Source organism: Lithobates pipiens, unplaced genomic scaffold (genome assembly GCF_037356315.1).
Source record: "Lithobates pipiens isolate NorthernLeopardFrog02 unplaced genomic scaffold, aLitPip1_a1.2 Scaffold_19, whole genome shotgun sequence".
NCBI classification, from domain to species: domain Eukaryota; kingdom Metazoa; phylum Chordata; class Amphibia; order Anura; family Ranidae; genus Lithobates; species Lithobates pipiens.
The window spans coordinates 590,145,990-590,167,768 of NW_027507764.1; the positions used below are offsets into that span (position 1 = coordinate 590,145,990).

General features: G+C 50.5%; 2 protein-coding genes across 3 annotated transcripts in view; both read right to left on the reverse strand.

The window, feature by feature from the left end:
* Positions 1–2,419: 2,419 nt before the first annotated feature.
* Positions 2,420–5,255, reverse strand: LOC143998129 (uncharacterized). Its single transcript, XM_077493871.1, has 3 exons — positions 5,216–5,255; positions 4,252–4,826; positions 2,420–4,197 (listed from the first exon to the last, which is right to left on the reverse strand). The coding sequence occupies exons 1-3, from the start codon at positions 5,253–5,255 to the stop codon at positions 3,769–3,771; spliced, it is 1,044 nt and encodes a 347-aa protein (XP_077349997.1). The 3' UTR covers positions 2,420–3,768.
* Positions 5,256–5,426: 171 nt separating this feature from the next.
* CCM2 (CCM2 scaffold protein) overlaps positions 5,427–21,779 on the reverse strand; it is a 49,729-nt gene continuing 33,376 nt past the window's right edge. For both annotated transcript variants that reach the window (XM_077493557.1, XM_077493558.1), the window contains exons 5-11: positions 20,726–20,909; positions 20,286–20,422; positions 19,200–19,335; positions 16,331–16,388; positions 13,036–13,150; positions 9,307–9,445; positions 5,427–6,185 (exon numbers count right to left, since the gene is read on the reverse strand). In XM_077493557.1, the coding sequence (XP_077349683.1) occupies positions 5,887–6,185; positions 9,307–9,445; positions 13,036–13,150; positions 16,331–16,388; positions 19,200–19,335; positions 20,286–20,422; positions 20,726–20,909 (1,068 nt within the window). In that variant the 3' untranslated portion in view covers positions 5,427–5,886. The remainder of the gene's footprint in view (positions 6,186–9,306; positions 9,446–13,035; positions 13,151–16,330; positions 16,389–19,199; positions 19,336–20,285; positions 20,423–20,725; positions 20,910–21,779) is intronic.

Below are 21,779 nucleotides of genomic sequence, written 5' to 3' on the forward strand. Positions count from 1 at the left end.
TACCACCAGCTACATTCTTCAAAGCATCGGCGTGCTTCCTCTACCGCCGGCTACATTCTTCAAAGCATCGGCGTGCTTCCTCTACCAATGGCTGCATTCTTCAAAGCATCGGCGTGCTTCCTCTACCGCCAGCTACATTCTTCAAAGCATCGGCGTGCTTCCTCTACCGCCGGCTACATTCTTCAAAGCATCGGCGTGCTTCCTCTACTGCCGGCTACATTCTTCAAAGCATCGGCGTGCTTCCTCTACCGCCGGCTATTCTTCAAAGCATCGGCGTGCTTCCTCTACCGCCGGCTATTCTTCAAAGCATTGGCGTGCTTCCTCTACCGCCGGCTATTCTTCAAAGCATCAGCGTGCTTCCTCTACTGCCGGCTACATTCTTCAAAACATCGGCATGCTTCCTCTACCAATGGCTGCATTCTTCAACGCATCGGCGTGCTTCCTCTACATTCTTCAAAGCATTGGCGTGCTTCCTCTACTGCCGGCTACATTCTTCAAAGCATCGGCGTGCTTCCTCTACCGCCGGCTATTCTTCAAAGCATCAGCGTGCTTCCTCTACCGCCGGCTACATTCTTCAAAACATCGGCATGCTTCCTCTACATTCTTCAAAGCATCGGCATGCTTCCTCTACATTCTTCAAAGCATCAGCGTGCTTCCTCTACCGCCGGCTACATTCTTCAAAACATCGGCATGCTTCCTCTACATTCTTCAAAGCATCAGCGTGCTTCCTCTACCGCCGGGCTCCATTCTTCAAAGCATCGGCATGCTTCCTCTACCACTGCCTACATTCTTCAGACTGATGCTCTGGGAATAGCGGGTCGGGAATATTAGAGGACGCAGTGGTTGGGCACCCCTGACCTCCTAAATCGGGAGCGAGTAAAGTGCGTATTGCCCTCATCAGTGAACTATTCTAACAACCCCTAAACTGTCACTCTGGGGGCACGAGCACCGCAGGCTTTTACTTACCAGAGTTGCCCTAAATCTGTGGCCCCCTCGCCCTTTTTTTATATTTTTTGAGACTACGCCAGCCAGGGTCTCCCCCAACGCTGCCCCAGCTTTGACTCCAGACCCCATCTTACCCACCAATGGAATGGGTTCAGCACTCCCTTTGTCCAATTACAACGTTACGAGGAAAAAGAGAACTAAATAGTGTTTTTCTATATTTGCCCCGGATATTTAGGTGTCCGGTCACTCTATAGATGAGAAGAGAGCAGACAAGAGACACGGACTCATGTAGATGCACACATTTATTTACAGATACAAATAATACATACAAAATAAAGCATATAGACAGCCCAGTAAACAAAGTGTATAAAACCACTGGATAAAAACTGGAATGAAAACCCACAAAACACACAAACTCCTCCCCCCCCCGGCACGCACACGCCAATGCTCAGCAATCATAGAAAGAAAAAAAAAAAGCCTTCAATGAAAAACGCACTTCACCTTCAAAGCCAGCTGCCAAACATTCTGATTGGACAGTAGGGATCAGCTAATAACTAGAAGTGCCGGTAGGGATCATTCAATCAGTAAAAAGGGCCAGGTTGGCGCACACCATACAGTTTCAGGGAGAAAACGTGACGCGGGTTTGCGGTGCATTCAGCTAAGGCAATGGTCTCCAAACTATGGCCCAGGGGCCAGATGTGGCCCTTTGCTTGCCTTTATCTGGCCTTTGGGACACTTTTCCTCCAGATGACACCAATAATGGGACACCATTGATGGAGCATTATTCCTACCATTCATATCAATGAGGCTCTATTGGTATGAATGGGATGGGTATGGTTTACTCCCACTTACGCCACAAGGTCACTATTCCTCCCACTGACACCATTGATGGGGCACTAGTCCTCCCTCCCACTAATATTAAATGATGGGGCGCTATTCCTCCCGCTGACACCATCAGTGGGGCACTATTCCTCCCACTGACACCGATGATGGGGCGCTAGTCGTCCCGCTGACACCATCAATGGGGCGCTAGTCTCCCCCCCCGCTGATACCATCAATGGGGCACTAGTCCCCCCGCTGACACCATCAATGGGGCGCTAGTCCTCCCCCGCTATCAAAGGGGCACTAGTCCCCCCCCTTGCTGACACCATCAATGGGGTGCTAATTCCCCTCCCGCTGACACCATCAATTGGGCGCTAGTGTCCCCCCCCCCCCCGACACCATCAATTAGGCACTAGCCCCCCCCCCCCCCCGACACCATCAATTAGGTGCTAGTCCCCCCCCCCACACCATCAATTAGGCACTAGTCCCCCAACCATCAATTAGGCGTTAGCCCCCCCCGGTGACACCATCAATGTGGCGCTAGTCCCCCCTGCTGACATCAATGTGGCGCTAGTCCCCCCGCTGACACCATCAATGGGGCGCTAGTTCCCCCCCCCCCCCCGACACGATCAATGGGGCGCAAGTCCCCCCCGCTGACACCATCAATGGGGCGCTAGTTCCCCCCCCGACACCATCAATGGGGCGCAAGTCCCCCCCGCTGACACCATCAATGGGGCGCTAGTCCTCCCCCGCTGACACCATCAATGGGGCGCTAGTCCTCCCCCGCTGACACCATCAAAAAAATAAGGCATGCTGGTAGTTGGTTGGGTTACCAGGGCTGGCCTACTTTTTTTTTGCTTGCCAGTGTCCAATCCAAAATTAGTACGCAGTTGAAGAAACTTCAAGAGGCGGTAATGAGGGGGGAAGTAAGAGATGCTGTCCACTGGAAAGGCGACTATAATCGCTCCAGGTAAGTGCCCTTAGCAATTATTCGAAGCACTGTCACCCATGCTAGCTCGGCATCCAAAGCACGAATCCAAAGTGCTCCATCCACAGGAGGGACTGGAGAAGAGATTGGCCTTCTGGTGAGGTCACGGGTAACTTAAATCCCCAATTTTACATCATATGGTATAAATGGAGCCCCGGGGGTGGGGGGGGGGGGGGGGGGTTGATAGAAACCACTGTAAGTGGTGGTGGTGGGGGGGTTGATAGAAACCACTGTAAGTGGTGGTGGTGGGGGGTTGATAGAAACCACTGTAAGTGGTGGTGGTGGGGGGTTGATAGAAACCACTGTAAGTGGTGGGGGGTTGATAGAAACCACTGTAAGTGGTGGTGGTGGGGGGGGATAGAAACCACTGTAAGTGGTGGTGGTGGGGGGGGATAGAAACCACTGTAAGTGGTGGTGATGGGGGGGGGGTTGATAGAAACCACTGTAAGTGGTGGTGGTGGTGGGGGGTCCTGGAGTTCAGCTTTAACAAAATCACAATTAAACTTTCAGATACAGAAAAGGAAAAAAAAATCTAAAACACGCCGGTATTCTGCCAATCATTTAAATATAAAAAAAAAAAAATACACATACACCACAAGTAACATTCTAACAGAAAAACTGCTACAACCAACTTAATAAAAACACTGAAAAACCCTCTCGGTGCGTAAAATACGACCGGCTTTGGCACGCTGGCGGTAAACTGGGTAAGACGGACGAGTGGAATCAGAAATCCGCCACTTGTAACCGACCAAATAAAGGTTGGCCGATTCTTGTAAACATGACTTTGTATAAAGCGTGTAACAAACTGACGATCCAATCAAACCGCGCCTCGCCAGGCCGCTCTACCAGCTGTGGGCCCACTAACAGGCCAGGTTTGCATAAAATACATCACAGGTTATCTCATCTGCTGCTCAGTGACTGCTGTATTCTAGTCTGCATCTCCCCCCAAGGTAATTCATAAATCCTGGCCTGTTAGTGGGCCCTGAGGACAGGGTTGATGACCACTGCTTTAGTCAAGAGATTATTTGGTCACAATGATTTGGGCAGGATGAGACGATAAAGACGTTCTTCAGGAAGATAAGCTGCGCAACCTTCTTCAGGAAGATAAGCTGCGCAACCTTCTTCAGGAAGATAAGCTGCGCAACCTTCTTCAGGAAGATAAGCTGCGCAACCTTCTTCAGGAAGATAAGCTGCGCAACCTTCTTCAGGAAGATAAGCTGCGCAACCTTCTTCAGGAAGATAAGCTGCGCAACCTTCTTCAGGAAGATAAGCTGCGCAACCTTCTTCAGGAAGATAAGCTGCGCAACCTTCTTCAGGAAGATAAGCTGCGCAACCTTCTTCAGGAAGATAAGCTGCGCAACCTTCTTCAGGAAGATAAGCTGCGCAACCTTCTTCAGGAAGATAAGCTGCGCAACCTTCTTCAGGAAGATAAGCTGCGCAACCTTCTTCAGGAAGATAAGCTGCGCAACCTCCTTTAGGAAGATAAGCTGCGCAACCTCCTTCAGGAAGATAAGCTGAGCAACCTCCTTCAGGAAGATAAGCTGAGCAACCTCCTTCAGGAAGATAAGCTGAGCAACCTCCTTCAGGAAGATAAGCTGAGCAACCTCCTTCAGGAAGATAAGCTGAGCAACCTCCTTCAGGAAGATAAGCTGAGCAACCTCCTTCAGGAAGATAAGCTGAGCAACCTCCTTCAGGAAGATAAGCTGAGCAACCTCCTTCAGGAAGATAAGCTGAGCAACCTCCTTCAGGAAGATAAGCTGAGCAACCTCCTTCAGGAAGATAAGCTGCGCAACCTTCTTCAGGAAGAAAAGCTGCGCAACCTTCTTCAGGAAGATAAGCTGCGCAACCTTCTTCAGGAAGATAAGCTGAGCAACCTCCTTCAGGAAGATAAGCTGAGCAACCTCCTTCAGGAAGATAAGCTGAGCAACCTCCTTCAGGAAGATAAGCTGAGCAACCTCCTTCAGGAAGATAAGCTGAGCAACCTCCTTCAGGAAGATAAGCTGAGCAACCTCCTTCAGGAAGATAACCTTATTCAGGAAGCTGGGCAACCTTATTCGGGAAGCTGGGCAACCTTATTCGGGAAGCTGGGCAACCTTATTCGGGAAGCTGGGCAACCTTATTCGGGAAGCTGGGCAACCTTATTCGGGAAGCTGGGCAACCTTATTCGGGAAGCTGGGCAACCTTATTCGGGAAGCTGAGCTGGGCAACCTTATTCAGGAAGCTGAGCTGGGCAACCTTATTCAGGAAGCTGAGCTGGGCAACCTTATTCAGGAAGCTGAGCTGGGCAACCTTATTCAGGAAGCTGAGCTGGGCAACCCGCTTCAGGGGGCCGAGCAACCCGCTTCAGGGAGCCGAGCAACCCGCTTCAGGGAGCCGAGCAAAGCTGCCTTCTTCAGGCTCTGAGCTAAGCCGACTTCTTCAGGAGTGTTTCCAGCATTTTTTATTTTTATATTTGCAGACCACAGCTCGACTCTGAATGCCTTTCCGCCCGAGCTCCCATGCCAGGCACCTCTGGCGAGAAGGTAGTCACGTACACATTGAGGGGATAACGAAACACACGCGCACAACAACCAGCATTGAACTAAAACTTTTCGCTTCTTCTTTACCATCTTCTTCTGACGGTCCTCTCCTCTTGAGCGATTCACATTGTGGTAAACGTTGACTTTTAAAAAAAAAAAATTGTCATCTCTTATTTTACCCAGCAATAACTTCTATGTATAAAAAAAAAAAAAAAAAAAATAGTAAATAGTCTCAAATGTAACAAAATAAGTTCATGTGCAAACAGGAAAAAAGTGTCACTTCAATGTACAAACCCGCCCGGGATTACTTCTACGCAGAGGGTTTGTCAAACGTAACAAAAGCACTTCAGGTTACAAACGTCGTCCGTCTCATACACGCAAGACCCAACAAAACTTGGGCGCTAAAACCTTTCTGGTAACAGGAGGTGGTGCAGCAGGAAACGGTTCCGCTGCACTTAGCAGAAATTTTTTTCCCAGAATTCCATGCTGGGCTAAACTCCCACTGTGGTGGAGGCTGAAGAAATGTAAAGGCCAGATGAGGCTTTTGGTTATAGGGCCCCCCCCCCCCTCTCAGGCAGTTACTGTGAGGGCATCGTAAAGTTGACTCTGGAGTCAGGAAGTTGCAGATCCTTGGAGTGGATCCTGGTCCATGCTACATCCCAGAGCCTCTATGTCATTACTTATGTCTGAAATCATGCGGTCCCATTCGTCTCCTTCCGAGGGTGCGGACTGGTCATCTGAGCCTTCGGCCGCACCATTGCCATTGGTGGTGGAGTTCGAGGCGGTGCTCATAGTCCGTCTGTACCTGCCGAAGCTGTCTGTGATTATGCCGCGTCCGTCCTTCACGCCGATCGTTTCCAGGAAGTTCTCGAAATGCTGACTGTCCTTCTCAGGTATAAACGGCCGGAGACCTGAGCCAATGAAGAAAGACAAAAGTTACAGGAGGGGAGGATACTTGGGGAATATACTCCTATTCCAGGTCACTGGCTTTCAGTGGTATTCTACAGCATTTATCAAAGGCTAATCGAGTAAAAATAACGGAGCACCTAAATTGAAAGTCAATCATATAACAACGAACCAATCAGGTGTCACAGTTACTTCCCTCAAGCTCCAGAGACAGGTCTTCTAAATGGCGCACCCGTAAATTGTAAAGCAACATGTGGCTAAGCCCAACGTCAGGCCCCCGCCCCCCCCCCCCCTCTGTGCCTGCCACGAGTCCTGTGTTCTTTGTGATTATTCAGCTGAAAGTGTTTGCTGTACTACCCATGCCGTGCCCGTATATGCGCCTGTCTCTCCAGTGCCACATGTGTGCCCCCCCAAGACTAGAGAGTGTGCCCCTCCGTGACTAGAGAGTGTGAATAGAGCATGCCCCCTCATGACTAGAGAGCGTGCCCCCCCCCCCCCCCGACTAGAGAGTGTGCGCCCCCCGTGACTCATGTCATTTAGTGAATTATTGTCCACCCCTGTGGCTCTGGTGCACCCTCAGAGCATCCTGTGTCATAGTGCTCCTGTGTGCCCCATGACCCCACTGCACTACTGTGCACCCCAGTGTCATCTAGTGACCCAACTGTGCACCCTCCGACTCCTCCACTGTACTGAGCATCCAGAGTCATAGTGATCCAGGTGACTAACTTCAGTGCACCCCAGTGAGTACCCTGTGTCATCTAGTCACTCAACTGTGCCCCTGTGACTCCACTGTATTAATGAGCATCCTGTGTCATCTAGTGACCCAACTGTGCCCCTGTAACTCCAATGAATCACGCATCATCCCGAGTCCTCTAGTGTCTCCAGTGCACCCCAAAAAAAAACATTCTGTGTCACCTAGTGACCCAAGTGTACTCCGTAACTCCAATGCACCACTGTGCGCCCCGAGTCATATAGTAACCTCAGTGCACACCACAGCGCATTCTGTGTTATTTAGTGACCCAAGTGTACCCCTGTGCAGCCCACAACTCCAGTGCCCAAACTGAGCATCCCAAAGACATCTAGTGACCCCACTGCACCCCAAAGAGCACTGTGTGTCATCTAATGACCCAAGTGTGCCCCTGCACACCACTGAGCATCCCAAGTCATCTAGTGACCCTAGTGCGCTGGTGACTCTAGTGCACCCCAGTGCGTCCTGTGTCATCTAGTGCTCCTGTGTATCCTGTGACCCCCATTGCACTACTGAGCAGCCCGAATCATCTAGTGACCCCAGTGTGCACATGACTCCAGTGCACCCAGAGAGTATCCTGTGCCATCTAGTGACTCCAATGTATTAATGAGCATTCTGTGTCATCTAGTGAGCAAACTGTGCCCCTGTGCACCTTGTGACTCCAATGAACCACCGATCATCCCGAGTCCTAGTGATCCCAGTGCACCCCACAGACCATACTGTGTCATCTAGTGACCCAACTGTGCGCCCCTATGCACCCCATGACTCCATTGCACTACTGAGCATCCTGAGTCATATAGTGACCCAGATGTAACTGTCGCTCCAATGCAACCCAGAGAGCATCCTATGTCACCTAGTGACCCAAGCTTGCCCTTGTGCAGCCTGCGACTCCAATGCACCACTGAACATCCCAAGTCACATAGTAACCCCAGAGTGCCCATGGCTCCAGTGCACCCCAGAAAGCATGTGTTATCTACTGACCCAAGTTTGCCCCTGCGTACCCCATGATTCTAGTGCCCCATGAGCATCCTGAGTTATATAGTAAACGTCAGTGCACCCCCAGACAACATTTGGTGTCATCTAGTGACTCAAGTGTGCCCCTGTGCACCCTGTGACTTCAATGCACCACTGAACATCCCGAGTTATATAGTAACAGCATTCTGTATCATCTACTCGGGATGTTCAGTGGTGCATTGAAGTCACAGGGTGCACAGGGGCACACTTAGGTCACTAGATGATACAGAATGCTGTTACTATATAAAATGATCAAAGTGTGCTCCTGTGCACCCCGTGACTCCAGTGCCCCACTGAGAACCCGAAGACATCTAGTGACCCCAATGCAACCATGACTCCAGTGCACCCTAGTGCATTTTGTGTCATCTACTGACTTTTTTTTTTTTTTAAAAGCCCATGTTGCATGAACACACTCCAGCCGGTGCAAAAAAAAAAAGTACACACCAAAAAGTGAAACACAAAAAGCGCACATCAAAAAGTGGAACACAAAAAAAAAAGGGCCTCCTCCGAAGAGAAAGGACCCTAGCCCTGATCTCCCAGGGCACGAGGCTCCTGTTGGGGACTGGGGTACTTCACTGGTCCACCTGGTCGAAACCAGGCGGACCCAGTTCTCTGGGAGGTCTGCCCAAACAGATCAACCCCAAGTACTAGGTGGGGCTCCCCCGAAGGGAGACCCCATGAGAGAGGGCGAAGTAAGCCAGAAGGCCATATCCACCCCCTCCCAAGACTTTCAGGGCAGGCCTGAGGACCTACACCCTACCAGTCACACGTGAAAAAAAAGAGACATGTACAGTGCAACCAAAAATAAAGACAAACGTGAAAAACACACACATAAAGGTGGAGAGGGAAGGATGGCGGAGAAGTGCTAAAGGTGCCATTGTGCGATACAATGGCTGGCCTTCCGGACAGGAATAAGAGAAATCCTCTGGTCCTAGCCAAAAGGCATGGCCCTAGAGGCAGATGCAAAACATGTCGGGATAAATATCCCCTGAGGAAGCCTACGGTGGCGAAACATGTCAGGATAAATATAAATTACCCTGAGGAAGCCCCACGGTGGCGAAACATGTTGTGATAACTACATAACCGTCACCCTCTATGTGATAAGATAACGTCCCTCTTTGATGGCATACTATAAAAGACAACTTGTTTTTGATGTCTATACTTGTTTAATAATAACCAACTTTTTAATTGTCTATCTTTGTCTTAACAATATATATATATTTTTATATATAAAATTCTCTGTTTTCAATGTGTTGGCGCCTAAAAAAATCCACCCAAAAAATCTCTCTGTATCTCCCTGTGATCGCTATGCGGCCTGCAGCAGGACGTTGGTACAATATACGGTAAGCTGTGCGACTTCTTACCCAGAAGCAGAAACTTGCGGCTGTCCCCGTACAGCTGACGGAGGTTAATGCAGAACTCGTGAATGGAGGCTCCGTTCCGGTACTCGTGGAGAAGCATCGCAAACTGCCGGATCTCCTCCGAGGAGAGCTTGGTCCTCAGCTGAAAACAAGAAAAACACAGGAATGGATTCGATTCTCCGATACAAATCTTTCCGGATATCAGAGGATGGGGTGGGGCGTTAGGTGTCCTCACACACCTGAAGTGCTCTGCTGATTTTCAGGAGGAATTCAATAAAAATGTAACTACTTGAGCCCCCCCCCCCCCCCCCCGGGTGTTTTTCTTCCTAGACCCTCTTGAGAGCCAAGCATTTTTTTTTTCCATTTTATCGATTTCAATTTTGGGCATTTTTTTTTTTACCTTTTAGCATTTGTACCCCGATACATAGTTTCTCTACAGTGCACTTCTGTGGAGTGAAGTATCGGAATCAAAAGCCCCGGGAATGAAGGCTTTGGATCCTGGGCTTAGTGATGGGTACCAGCTGCTGTTGCTGCTGCCAGCCGGTGGGTTCTAGCACTAGTGTGGAAGGGGCCCCCCCCCCCCCCCCCCCCGTCCCCCCCAGGGAGCTGCTGAGTCCAGGATTAAGATGCTCAGGACTCAAGTGATAAAAGCCCAACTCCGTCTTTTAGTGAACTTTAAGGCCGCACACCGAGCGTTAAAAAAAAAAAAAAAAAAATCAGTGACACTCATGCCTAAGCCTATTTCTGCCATTTGTTGGTTAAAATACCCCCCCTCCCCCCCCCCCCCAATCCCTCCCTTGCACAAAAATATTCAGATCGCCAAAATCGGCAATTCTAAATACTGTAATTTTTTTTTAAATCAGCGCCATTGGCAGCCGAGTAAACCGGAAGTAATGTCGCTTCCGGGATATTACATCGGAGACTCCGATCAGAGCTGAATCCGGTTTTGTTCGGGTCTCAGCCTAGCTGGCTGGTTGCTTGGGTCTCGTGGTGGGACGGGTCTCCTGGTTGACCGTGAGGCCTGAAAAGAGCAGCGGAAGGTGTCGCGGGGGGGGGGGGGGGGGGGTCGAGGAACATCCCCTTCCGCTCCTTGGGATATTACATCGGAGAACCGATCAGAGCTGAATCCGGCTTTGTTCGGGGGGCCCAGCCTAGCTGGCTGGTGGCTTGGGTCTTGTGGTGGCACGGGTCTCCTGGCTGGACATGAGGCCTGTAAAGAGCAGCAGAAGGTGGCAGGGGGAACATCCCCTCCCGGTCCTTGGGATATTACATTGGCAACCCGATCAGAGCTGGGCCCAGCCAAGCTGGCTGGTGGCACGGGTCTCCTAGTTGGACATGAAGCCTGTGAAGAGCAGCAGAAGGTGGCAGGGGGAAACATTGGCGACCCGATCAGAGCTGAATCCGGCTTTGATCAGGACCCAGCCTAGATGGCTGGTGGCACAGGTCTCCTGGTGGCTCGGGTCTCCTGGCTGGACATGAGGCCTGTGAAAAGCAGCTGAATGTGGCGGGGGGGGGACTTCCCCTCCCGCTCCTTAGGATATTACATCGGAGACCCCATCAGAGCTGAATCCGGCTTTGTTCGGGGCCCAGCCTAGCTGGCTGGTGGCATGGGTCTCCTGGCTGGACATGAGGCCTGTGAAGAGCAGCAGAAGGTGGCGGGGGGGAGGGACAGGGACATCCCCTCCCGCTCCTTAGGATATTACATCGGGGCCCAGCCTAGCTGGCTGGTGGTTCATGTCTCCTGGTGGCACGGTTTCTCCTGGTGGCTCATGTCTCTTGGTGGGACGAGAGGCCCGGAAAGAGCAGCAGAAGGTGGCGGGGGGGAAACATCCCCTCCCGCTCCTTGGGATTTTACATTGGAGACCCGATCAGAGCTGAATCCGGCTTTGTTCGGGGCCCAGCCTAGCTGGCTGGTGGCATGGGTCTCCTGGTGGCTCGAGTCTCCTGGGTGGACATGAGGCCTGTGAAGAGCAGCAGAAGGTGGCGAGGGGAAACATCCCCTCCCGCTCCTTGGGACATTACACTGGAGACCCGATCAGAGCTGAATGCGGCTTTGTTTGGGGCCCAGCCTAGCTGGCTGGTGGCTCATGTCTCCTGGTGTCACAGTTTCTCCTGGTGGCATGGAGACTGGTGGGAAGGGTTTCTCCTGGTGGGACGAGAGGCCCGGGAAGAGCAGCGGAAGGTGGCGGGGGAAACATCCCCTCCCGCTCCTTGGGACATTACATTGGAGACCTGATCAGAGCTGAATGCGGCTTTGTTCGGGGCCCAGCCTAGCTGGCTGGTGGCTCGTGTCTCCTGGTGGGACGAGAGGCCCGGGAAGAGCAGCGGAAGGTGGCGGGGGGTGGGGGAATAACAGCTTAAAATGTATTAATATTGAAACATATAGTGGTTGACTCGTATTTGGTTGTGCCCTGGAGCGGCACCCACTACGCAGAGCCTTAAAACGATAACAAAACCGCCGCCGCTCCTGCTTCTGAGCCGCCGTGCATTCCACCTAAACCGGCCGTGACGTAAAAAAAGGAACCACGATATAGGTTTTAATATTAATACATTTAAATAAACGTATTAAGCGATTATCAGGTGTTGGCTTTCTTCCCCTGAGATTACCCCGATGGAACTAGTAAAGGATTTGGATCAGTGAGTGGGTGACCGGGATCGATCCGCTACAGGAACTTCTCTCCCAAAGCTGAGAGAGTCCTACTGGCCCAAAAGGGATCTGGCGAGTGGCGGCCCGTCCATTAGGGGTGCACGGGTGCTGTCCCCTTGTGTCCGGCCCCCTGATCTACATACAGGGCACCGGACTATGGATTCCAATTGGGGGGAGGTTAGAAACTTGTGATTAGAGCCAGAGGCTCTAATAGGCTTCAAAAAAAGGGTGGGCTCGGGGCGCAGAGCACTTCACCCCGATCCCACCCAGTTGTGCGACAATAACGAATTAATATTTCGCTATTTTCACACTAAATCTCCTCCCCCGCCAATCAGGAAAGTGGGTCGTCAGACACATTTTCCCAATTTGGACAAAACGTCAAGCGATCCTATTGGACATCTAGCGCCGAGGAGGAGGAGGAGAGAGGAACGGTGAAAGCCGCCGTGCTGGAGATGAGGACACCGCAGCCCGCCACCTAGATGGAGTAAGTGCCGGACAGACCGGCAGACAGCAGGGCAAGGGGGCAGTTTGGTGCCGCTGTGGCCGCCTCGTGGTTGTTTTCATGTTTTGGGAACTTCTCTTAGATAAAATGTCTCTCATTACCCGTTGGGGGGGTCCTTGAGGACTGAGGTTGAGAAGCACTAGTATAAGCAGCCATTTTCACTGAAGGAAAGTGGTTCAATCAGTGTGCACTGTTGCGATTAGCTGTGATTGGCCATGTCTATACCATGTGATCATTGTGACCAATCACAGCTAGCAACACAAATGCACACAATGGATGGCATGAAAGGAAGCCCTCCATTGTGTGCAACCTGTCATGTGACCTGCTGTGATTGGTCACAGGGGAGTCACATGGTACCTAGCAGTGGGTGGGTACAGTGATCTGTGATCACAGATCGCTCCCGCGAGGAAGTCATACGACATCCACCCGCCACAACGAAAGTCCCGCCTGGCTAACATTTTGCTATAGGCCAGGCGGAAAGTGGTTACCAAAAAAATTCTATCTCAACCGGCCAAAAAAACAAACAAACATTCACGCGTCTATAAATGTGGTCACATGACCTCTGCAGGTCGGGGGTTCTTACAGTCATCATGTAATCGTGGAGTAGCTCCGCCGCTGACGTGCTCAGTTCGCTCTCGCTGGCCGTCTTGTTATGTGGAGGAGAATTCCCATCACCATCAGGAGACTCCTGGAAAGAGCTGAAAGACAACAAAGATAACAGTGTGAGGATACAGATCACTGGTATAGCTGAATAAACAAGAAATGCCCCTTATCCCAATCCTGGGGGGATGTGAGGCTCTGCATCTCAAGTGTTTGTAAACCTCAGACATGAAATATGAACAAAGCATATCCCTCTATAGTGTGTACTTGTCTCTATCCAGAGCACCAAGTGTAATTTTCTGGCAACCTGTATGCCGATTGACAGCAAATTATTCTCAGAGGGGCGCATGGGACCCCAGATCCCCCTCGGGAGGGGCGCATGGGACCCCAGATCCCCCTCGGGAGGGGCGCATGGGACCCCAGATCCCCCTCGGGAGGGGCGCATGGGACCCCAGATCCCCCTCGGGAGGGGCGCATGGGACCCCAGATCCCCCTCGGGAGGGGCGCATGGGACCCCAGATCCCCCTCGGGAGGGGCGCATGGGACCCCAGATCCCCCTCGGGAGGGGCGCATGGGACCCCAGATCCCCCTCGGGAGGGGCGCATGGGACCCCAGATCCCCCTCGGGAGGGGCGCATGGGACCCCAGATCCCCCTCGGGAGGGGCGCATGGGACCCCAGATTCCCCTCGGGAGGGGCGCATGGGACCCCAGATCTCCCTCGGGAGGGGCGCATGGGACCCCAGATCTCCCTCGGGAGGGGCGCATGGGACCCCAGATCCCCCTCAGCCATGTCCTGCAAGACTTTGAAGTATGCAAGCTGTGTGGCAGGCGCTAGACCAGCAGCCGCCGACACAGCTCGCAATAGTAAGTGCCGCACACCAGGGGTGGACTGACCATTCAGGCATTGCCAGTAGGGGGCCCCATGACAGCTTCCGCTTCGATCTACAGTGGTGTGAAAAAGTGTTTGCCCCCTTCCTCATTTCCTGTTCCTTTGCATGCTTGTCACACTTAAGTGTTTCGGAACATCAAACCAATTTAAACAATAGTCAAGGACAACACAAGTAAACACAAAATGCAATTTGTAAATGAAGGTGTTTATTATTAAAGGTGAAAAAAAATCCAAACCATCATGGCCCTGTGTGAAAAAGTGATTGCCCCCCTTGTTAAAACATACTATAACTGTGGTTGTCCACCCCTGAGTTCAATTTCTCTAGCCACACCCAGGCCTGATTATTGCCACACCTGTTCACAATCAAGGCATCACTTAAATAGGAGCTGCTTGACACAGTAAGGTCCACCAGAAGATCCTTAAAAGCTACACATCATGCCGAGACCCAAAGAAATTCAGGAACAATTGAGAAAGAAAGTAATTGAGATCTATCAGTCTGGAAAGGGTTATAAAGCCATTTCCAAAGCTTTGGGAATCCAGCGAACCACAGTGAGAGCCATTATCCACAAATGGCGAAGACATGGAACAGTGGTGAACCTTCCCAGGAGTGGCCGGCCGCCCAAAATTACCCCAAGAGCGCAGCGACGACTCATCCAAGAGGTCACAAAAGACCCCACAACAACGTCCAAGGAACTGCAGGCCTCACTTGCCTCAGTTAAGGTCAGCGTTCATGCCTCCACCATCAGGAAAAGACTGGGCAAAAATGGCCTGCATGGCAGAGTTCCAAGGAGAAAACCACTGCTGAGCAAAAAGAACATCAAAGCTCGTCTCAATTTCTCCACAACACATCTTGATGATCCCCAAGACTTTTGGGACAACATTCTGTGGAGCGATGAGACAAAAGTGGAACTCTTTGGAAGGTGTGTGTCCAAGTATATCTGGCGTAGAAGGAACACTGCATTTCATAAAAAGAACATTATACCAACAGTAAAATATGGTGGTGGTAGTGTGATGGTCTGGGGCTGTTTTGCTGCTTCAGGACCTGGAAGACTTGCCGTGATAAAAGGAACTATGAATTCTGCTGTCTACCAAGAGATCCTGAAGGAGAATGTCCGACCATCTGTTCGTGTACTCAAGCTGAAACCAACTTGGGTTCTGCAGCAGGACAATGATCCTAAACACACCAGCAAGTCCACCACCGAATGGCTGAAGAAAAACAAAATGAAGACTTTGGAGTGGCCTAGCCAAAGTCCTGACCTGAATCCTATTGAGATGTTGTGGTATGACCTTAAAAAGGCCGTTCATACTCGAAAACCCTCTAATGTAACTGAATTAGGACAATTCTGCAAAGATGAGTGGGCCAAAATTCCTCCAGGACGCTGTAAAAGCCTCATTGCACGTTATCGCAAACGCTTGGTTGCAGTTGTTGCTGCTAAGGGTGGCCCAACCAGTTATTAGGTTTAGGGGGCAATCACTTTTTCACACAGGGCCATGATGGTTTGGATTTTTTTTCACCTTTAATAATAAACACCTTCATTTACAAATTGCATTTTGTGTTTACTTGTGTTGTCCTTGACTATTGTTTAAATTGGTTTGATGTTCCGAAACACTTAAGTGTGACAAACATGCAAAGGAACAGGAAATGAGGAAGGGGGCAAACACTTTTTCACACCACTGTACCTGTCAATCACAGCTAGCTGATGGGTAGATCAGGTCCCTGCTGCTAAGAGATTGTATTTAGTCAGACCTCTCGTGATGCTCCTCCCCGCCGGCCCCTCCTGATTTTCTGTCTCCTCACCCCCCCCCCCCCCCCCCAGTCTCCTGCATACTTGCTCTGTGCGTCCCGCTGAATCCCCCCCCTCCTCTATTTTCAGTGCCATATGATAAGAGAACCCAGAGGAGGAGCACAGCTATTCTGCTCACAGGACATGCAGGGAGAGAGGTGAGCTGAGGGAAGAACATCAGTTTGGGGTGGTAAGCTGGGCACAATACCTGGCAAAGTTTAATGCCAGGAGGGAAGTTTATGTGGAAATATGTGAAGGGTTGGAATAGCAGCGAGTGTGTGTTGGAGCCCTGCAGAGTTTGCAGCCCCCCCAAGCTAACATACATCTCCTAAGCAGGAACACATCACTATCTCCCCAAGCATTCTGTCCAGATAATGTGCACTTCATTTATGACCTTTCCGTTTAACCCTGTGTTATCCAAACTCTGTTCAATGAAAAGTGTAAACTCCCCACATAAACACTCTATATACAAAATAACATCCCCAATAAAGATCAGAACATGATGATCACATTTGTATGGAAGCACAATGGAAAGAAGGAGATCCAGCTAGTGTTCCTACATACAGATGTCCCAGCTTATCCCCACATCCAAAGCGGACACTTACAACACTCCGGCCTCCAGCTCGTAGGATTCCTTCACCTCCACCTTGCTGGAAGAATCGTCTGAAACAGATTAATAGGCAACGTTCCATTTCTTCCATTACTTCACAGGCAACGACAAAACATGACAATAAAACTGGTCCCTGAGCTCCTCTCTCACACGTCTGCAATAAACACCCAGAAATCTGATGTCTCCCCGCATACTGGTTCACGGATCCATTTATTCATAAATGTTATTAAAGCGGAGGTCCACCCTAAAATGGAACTTCCGCTCATCGGAATCCTCCCCACCCCTCCGGCGCCACAATTGGCACCTTTCAGGGGGGAGGGGGGGTGCAGTTACCTGGATAATCCAGGTAACTGCACCCACTTCCGGGATAGCTCTTTGCGGAAAGGGGCGTAGATTACGCCCCTTTCCGCAAGTGCCCGCCCCTTTCCACAGGTCCCCCCGCTGCCTGCTGGGAAAACACACAGATCCCAGAGGCAGCGGGGACCGTCCTTATTGCGCAGCGCGGCTCGCGCATGCGCAGTAGGGAACCGGGAAATGAAGCCCGAAAGGCTCCATTTCCTGATTCCCATACCCAAGATGGCGGCGACAGCACCCGAGAAACGATCTACAGATCGGCTTCGGGTGCCGACATCACGGGCGCGCTGGACAGGTAAGTGTCACTATTTTAAAAGTCAGCAGCTGCAGTATTTGTAGCTGCTGGCTTTTAAAAAAAAAACAAAAAAAAAAATAAAAACGCGGAGTCCCGGCGGACTCCCGCTTTAAAGAGACCCCGTCCCCAGCCTTCACTTTGTGAGTGATAAAAATGTAAAAAAAATAAATAAATTAAAAAGGGATAGTATTAAAATTATCGGTGTAGATGTCCCCTCCACACAAGCCGGTTATCGGCTCTCTTCTCCTCTCCTCATGCAGTCAGTGTGAGGAAAGGAGTGCCGATAACCGGCTTGTGTTTACATCTGTGATCAGCTGACATTGGTATAGAGCCTCCGGATTGGCCCTTTACCCCTGATCTGTGATGAGCGGTGTGCGGAGAACACAGCAATCAGAGCGCAGCACTCCCCGCAAAGGCATGCTCACGGGAGGACCCAATATATATAAAAAAATATATTATATATATATATATATATATATATATATATATATATATATATATATATATATATATATATATATATATATATAATTTTGCTATAGCGAGGTGGGCAAGTGGTTAAAGTATAACTAAAAGACAAAACTTAATTTTTTCGTTTGATAGTGGAGAGGGATTAGAACCCCTGTCAGTTTTTATTTTTGCCTGTGTCCCCCCCATTAAGAATATACAACCCTTCCTATTTGTTCCTATTTGTCCTGTTTACTATTATCATTGAAAGTGAACGTAAAAATAAAATCCCAAGTTTCGGGTTGTCCCCAGAAAAGTAATAAAAACGGGAAACCTTCCAACGGGGACACCAATTCCGGTGACCTGGGGGCTTCCCCCAAAAAGGAATTCCCTCAATTTGGATGGATTTCCTCTCACCTCCTGTTTTGGCTGTGGGACAGGAAGTGAAGGGAAGGGAAAGTGAAGGGAAGTGAAGGGAAATCTCCCCAATGGGACACAGAGGGCGGAAAAAAAAAAAAAATCTGTTAAGTGAGTCGCGAAACTACAAGTCCCACGAGGCATTGCAAGGCTGAAAGTTACAAGCCTGACTCCCTCAGCCAGAGGCATGATGGGACTTGTAGTCCCGCAACAGCTGGAGGACCGCCAGTTTGAGACCCCCCTGATCTAGGGCTTTGTTGGCTGCACCACAGACAATGCGTGCAATCGCATTGCGAGGTAGCACGGCAATTAGACGGTGAAGAAGCAACATGGCGCCTGTCGCATCGCTCAGAAAAGCGATCTGAGCGTGGATCGCTTTTCAGGAGGGGGCGCCAGTTTCCTGACGCACATGCGAATGAGCCCTAAAAGAGATCCGGCAGTGAGAGAGACTGCTTTCCCAGGAGAGAAAAAAAGTTCACTCCAGCTCCTCCCTGCCCTGGTGGCATCCAAGGTTTTTTTTTTTTTGTTTTTTTACTTTCATGCATTCCTCATAGCCCCCCCCTTAATAACTGTCAGGGCCACCTATCCTATCCTGCTACTGTTAATCACAGCCAGTGAGCCAATGAGGAGAAAGCGGGGGCAAGGCCGAGCAGCAGTGTGTGCGTTAACGGACACACAGAGCAGCAACTCAGGTTCCCCCATAGCAAGCTGCTTGCAATGGGGGAGGGGCACTCGGCAGCAGGGAGGGGCCAAGAGCAGCGAGGAGGGACTCGAGAAGAGGAGGATCCGGCCTGCTCTGTGCAAAATCTTTTTATATATATATAATTTTTTTTTTTTTTTAAATCTGCCTTTAATATTCCTTTAGGTTTTTTATTGGGCAAACTATATAAAAAAAAATTAAAAAAAAGGACTTCAATGTTATTTGGATACAGCTTCGCAAGACCGCGCAATTGCCTGGTCCTGAAGGGGGGGGGGGAATCTTCCGGAGTGCAAGTGGTCAAAGGGGGCCGAGTATAACGGTCTGTTAATAGACTCGGGAATCGAGCCCACTTGAATACCCTCCTCCCCCCGGGAGGACCCCAGAAGAGGAGGATCAGGGATACTCCGTGCAAAACCGTTACACAGAGCAGGTATGACATATTTTATATTATAAAAAAAAAAAAAAAACTTAAAGTAATTGTAAAGGATTTTTATTTGGAAAAATATTGTGTACAATAGTAAAGTGTCCTGACCTGGACACGATAAGCACCCCCCACCCACCCCCTCAAAGTATTGTATTATTTTAGCTGGCTTTCATATTGTGTGCCTTGGTAAAATATAGAGGTTTTATATAAATGACAGTTCTCCGTACCGCTGTGTAATGACAGATGGCGGGTGGGTGTGGACGCCCCATCGAATATGGCCCGGTCTAAGAAGTCCATGGTGGATTCGGTGTAGACGATCTGGAAGACCTGTCCCAGGAGAGTACACAGCTCCTCAGCGGCAGCCTGTATATACAACAGGAAATGTCAGATGAGGGACCCCCCCAGGTAAGTATACAACCCCCCCCAGGTATGTGTACAACAGGAAATGTCAGATGAGGGACCCCCCAGGTATGTGTACAACTCCCCCCCCCAGGTATGTGTACAACAGGAAATGTCAGATGAGGGACCCCCCAGGTAAGTATACAACCCCCCCAGGTATGTGTACAACAGGAAATGTCAGATGAGGGACCCCCCAGGTATGTGTACAACAGGAAATGTCAGGCGAGGGGCCCCCTAGGTATGTGCACAACAGGAAATGTCAGGTGAGGAGCCCCCCAGGTATGAATACAACCCCCCCAAAAGGTATGTGTACAACAGAAAATGTCAGATGAGGGACCCCCCAGGTAAGTATACAACCCCCCCAGGTATGTGTACAACAGAAAATGTCAGGCGAGGGGCCCCTATTTATGTGTACAACAGGAAATGTCAGGTGAGGACCCCCCCCCCAGGTAAGTATACACCCCCCCCAGGTATGTGTACAACAGGAAATGTCAGGCAAGGGGCCCCCTAGGTATGTGCACAACAGGAAATGTCAGGCGAGGGGCCCCCTAGGTATGTGTACAGCAGGAAATGTCAGGTGAGGACCCCCCCAGGTAAGTATACACCCCCCCCCAGGTATGTGTACAACAGGAAATGTCAGGCGAGGGGCCCCCTAGGTATGTGCACAACAGGAAATGTCAGGCGAGGGGCCCCCTAGGTATGTGTACAACAGGAAATGTCAGGTGAGGACCCCCCCAGGTAAGTATACACCCCCCCCCCAGGTATGTGTACAACAGGAAATGTCAGGCGAGGGGCCCCCTAGGTATGTGCACAACAGGAAATGTCAGGCGAGGGGCCCCCTAGGTATGTGCACAACAGGAAATGTCAGGCGAGGGGCCCCCAGATATGTGTACAGAGGGAGGACTGAACATTACCTTGTTCTCTGTGGCCAGAATAACCAGACAGCACGACTCCACGGGGCCACTCCCACACTCCGACAAGGACCCGGACGTCAGAACTTTGGCGCTCTCTGCAGACAGACTCTGACTGGGAGAGATTCCGGGATCCGGCGCTGCAAAGAGACAAAAAATAAAAAAATAAAAAACGCCCAATGGCCTCTAGATCGCAGACAATTGACCATCACATCTATAAGAGCTTGTTGGACCTCCCACTCCAAAAACTATGGGAACCGAAGTGACTCCGCCCCATTCACTGTGACCCCCCGCCCCATTCACTGCGACCCCCCCCCCCCGCCCCAGTGTTTGGAAGCTTTAAGGTGAACTTCAGGCAGATACAAAAGACAAAATGAATGCAGCCCTGTTATCAATAATACATGATTATATCTGTGTAATCTGTAATATATTTATTATCTTACCGGTTTTGAGAAGCACCAAGTGCAGACAATCGTCTCGAATGTAGGAGACGGCTGCGATGTCATGAATGGGAACCCTGAGAATGATGTCCTCTCTGTCCCTCCATACCACCTTCACGTTGTAGGCGGACAAACTGATGAGAGCGTCATGCTCCTGGGTGAGCTGTGCCGGGAGGTGATGCAATCTCTGCAGGAAGAACAATCATCTGTCACTTATAAAATTTCCCTCCAGTAGTTTGTGTCTCTGCCCCTCCCACAATGGGGAGATTTCCCGCAGTAGTTTGTGTCTCTGCCCCTCCCACAATGGTGAGATTCCCTGCAGTAGTTTGTGTCTCTGCCCCTCCCACAATGGGGAGATTTCCCGCAGTAGTTTGTGTCTCTGCCCCTCCCACAATGATGAGATTTCCTGCAGTGGTTTGTGTCTCTGCCCCTCCCACAATGGTGAGATTTCCTGCAGTAGTTTGTGTCTCTGCCCCTCCCACAATGGTGAGATTTCCTGCAGTAGTTTGTGTCTCTGCCCCTCCCACAATGATGAGATTTCCTGCAGTAGTTTGTGTCTCTGCCCCTCCCACAATGATGAGATTTCCTGCAGTGGTTTGTGTCTCTGCCCCTCCCACAATGGTGAGATTTCCTGCAGTGGTTTGTGTCTCTGCCCCTCCCACAATGATGAGATTTCCCGCAGTAGTTTGTGTCTCTGCCCCTCCCAAAATGGGGAGATTTCCCGCAGTGGTTTGTGTCTCTGCCCCTCCCACAATGATGAGATCTCCTGCAGTGGTTTGTGTCTCTGCCCCTCCCACAATGGGGAGATTTCCTGCAGTAGTTTGTGTCTCTGCCCCCCCCACAATGGTGAGATTTCCTGCAGTAGTTTGTGTCTCTGCCCCTCCCACAATGGGGAGATTTCCTGCAGTAGTTTGTGTCTCTGCCCCTCCCACAATGGGGAGATTTCCTGCAGTGGTTTGTGTCTCTGCCCCTCCCACAATGGTGAGATTTCCTGCAGTAGTTTGTGTCTCTGCCCCTCCCACAATGGTGAGATTTCCTGCAGTAGTTTGTGTCTCTG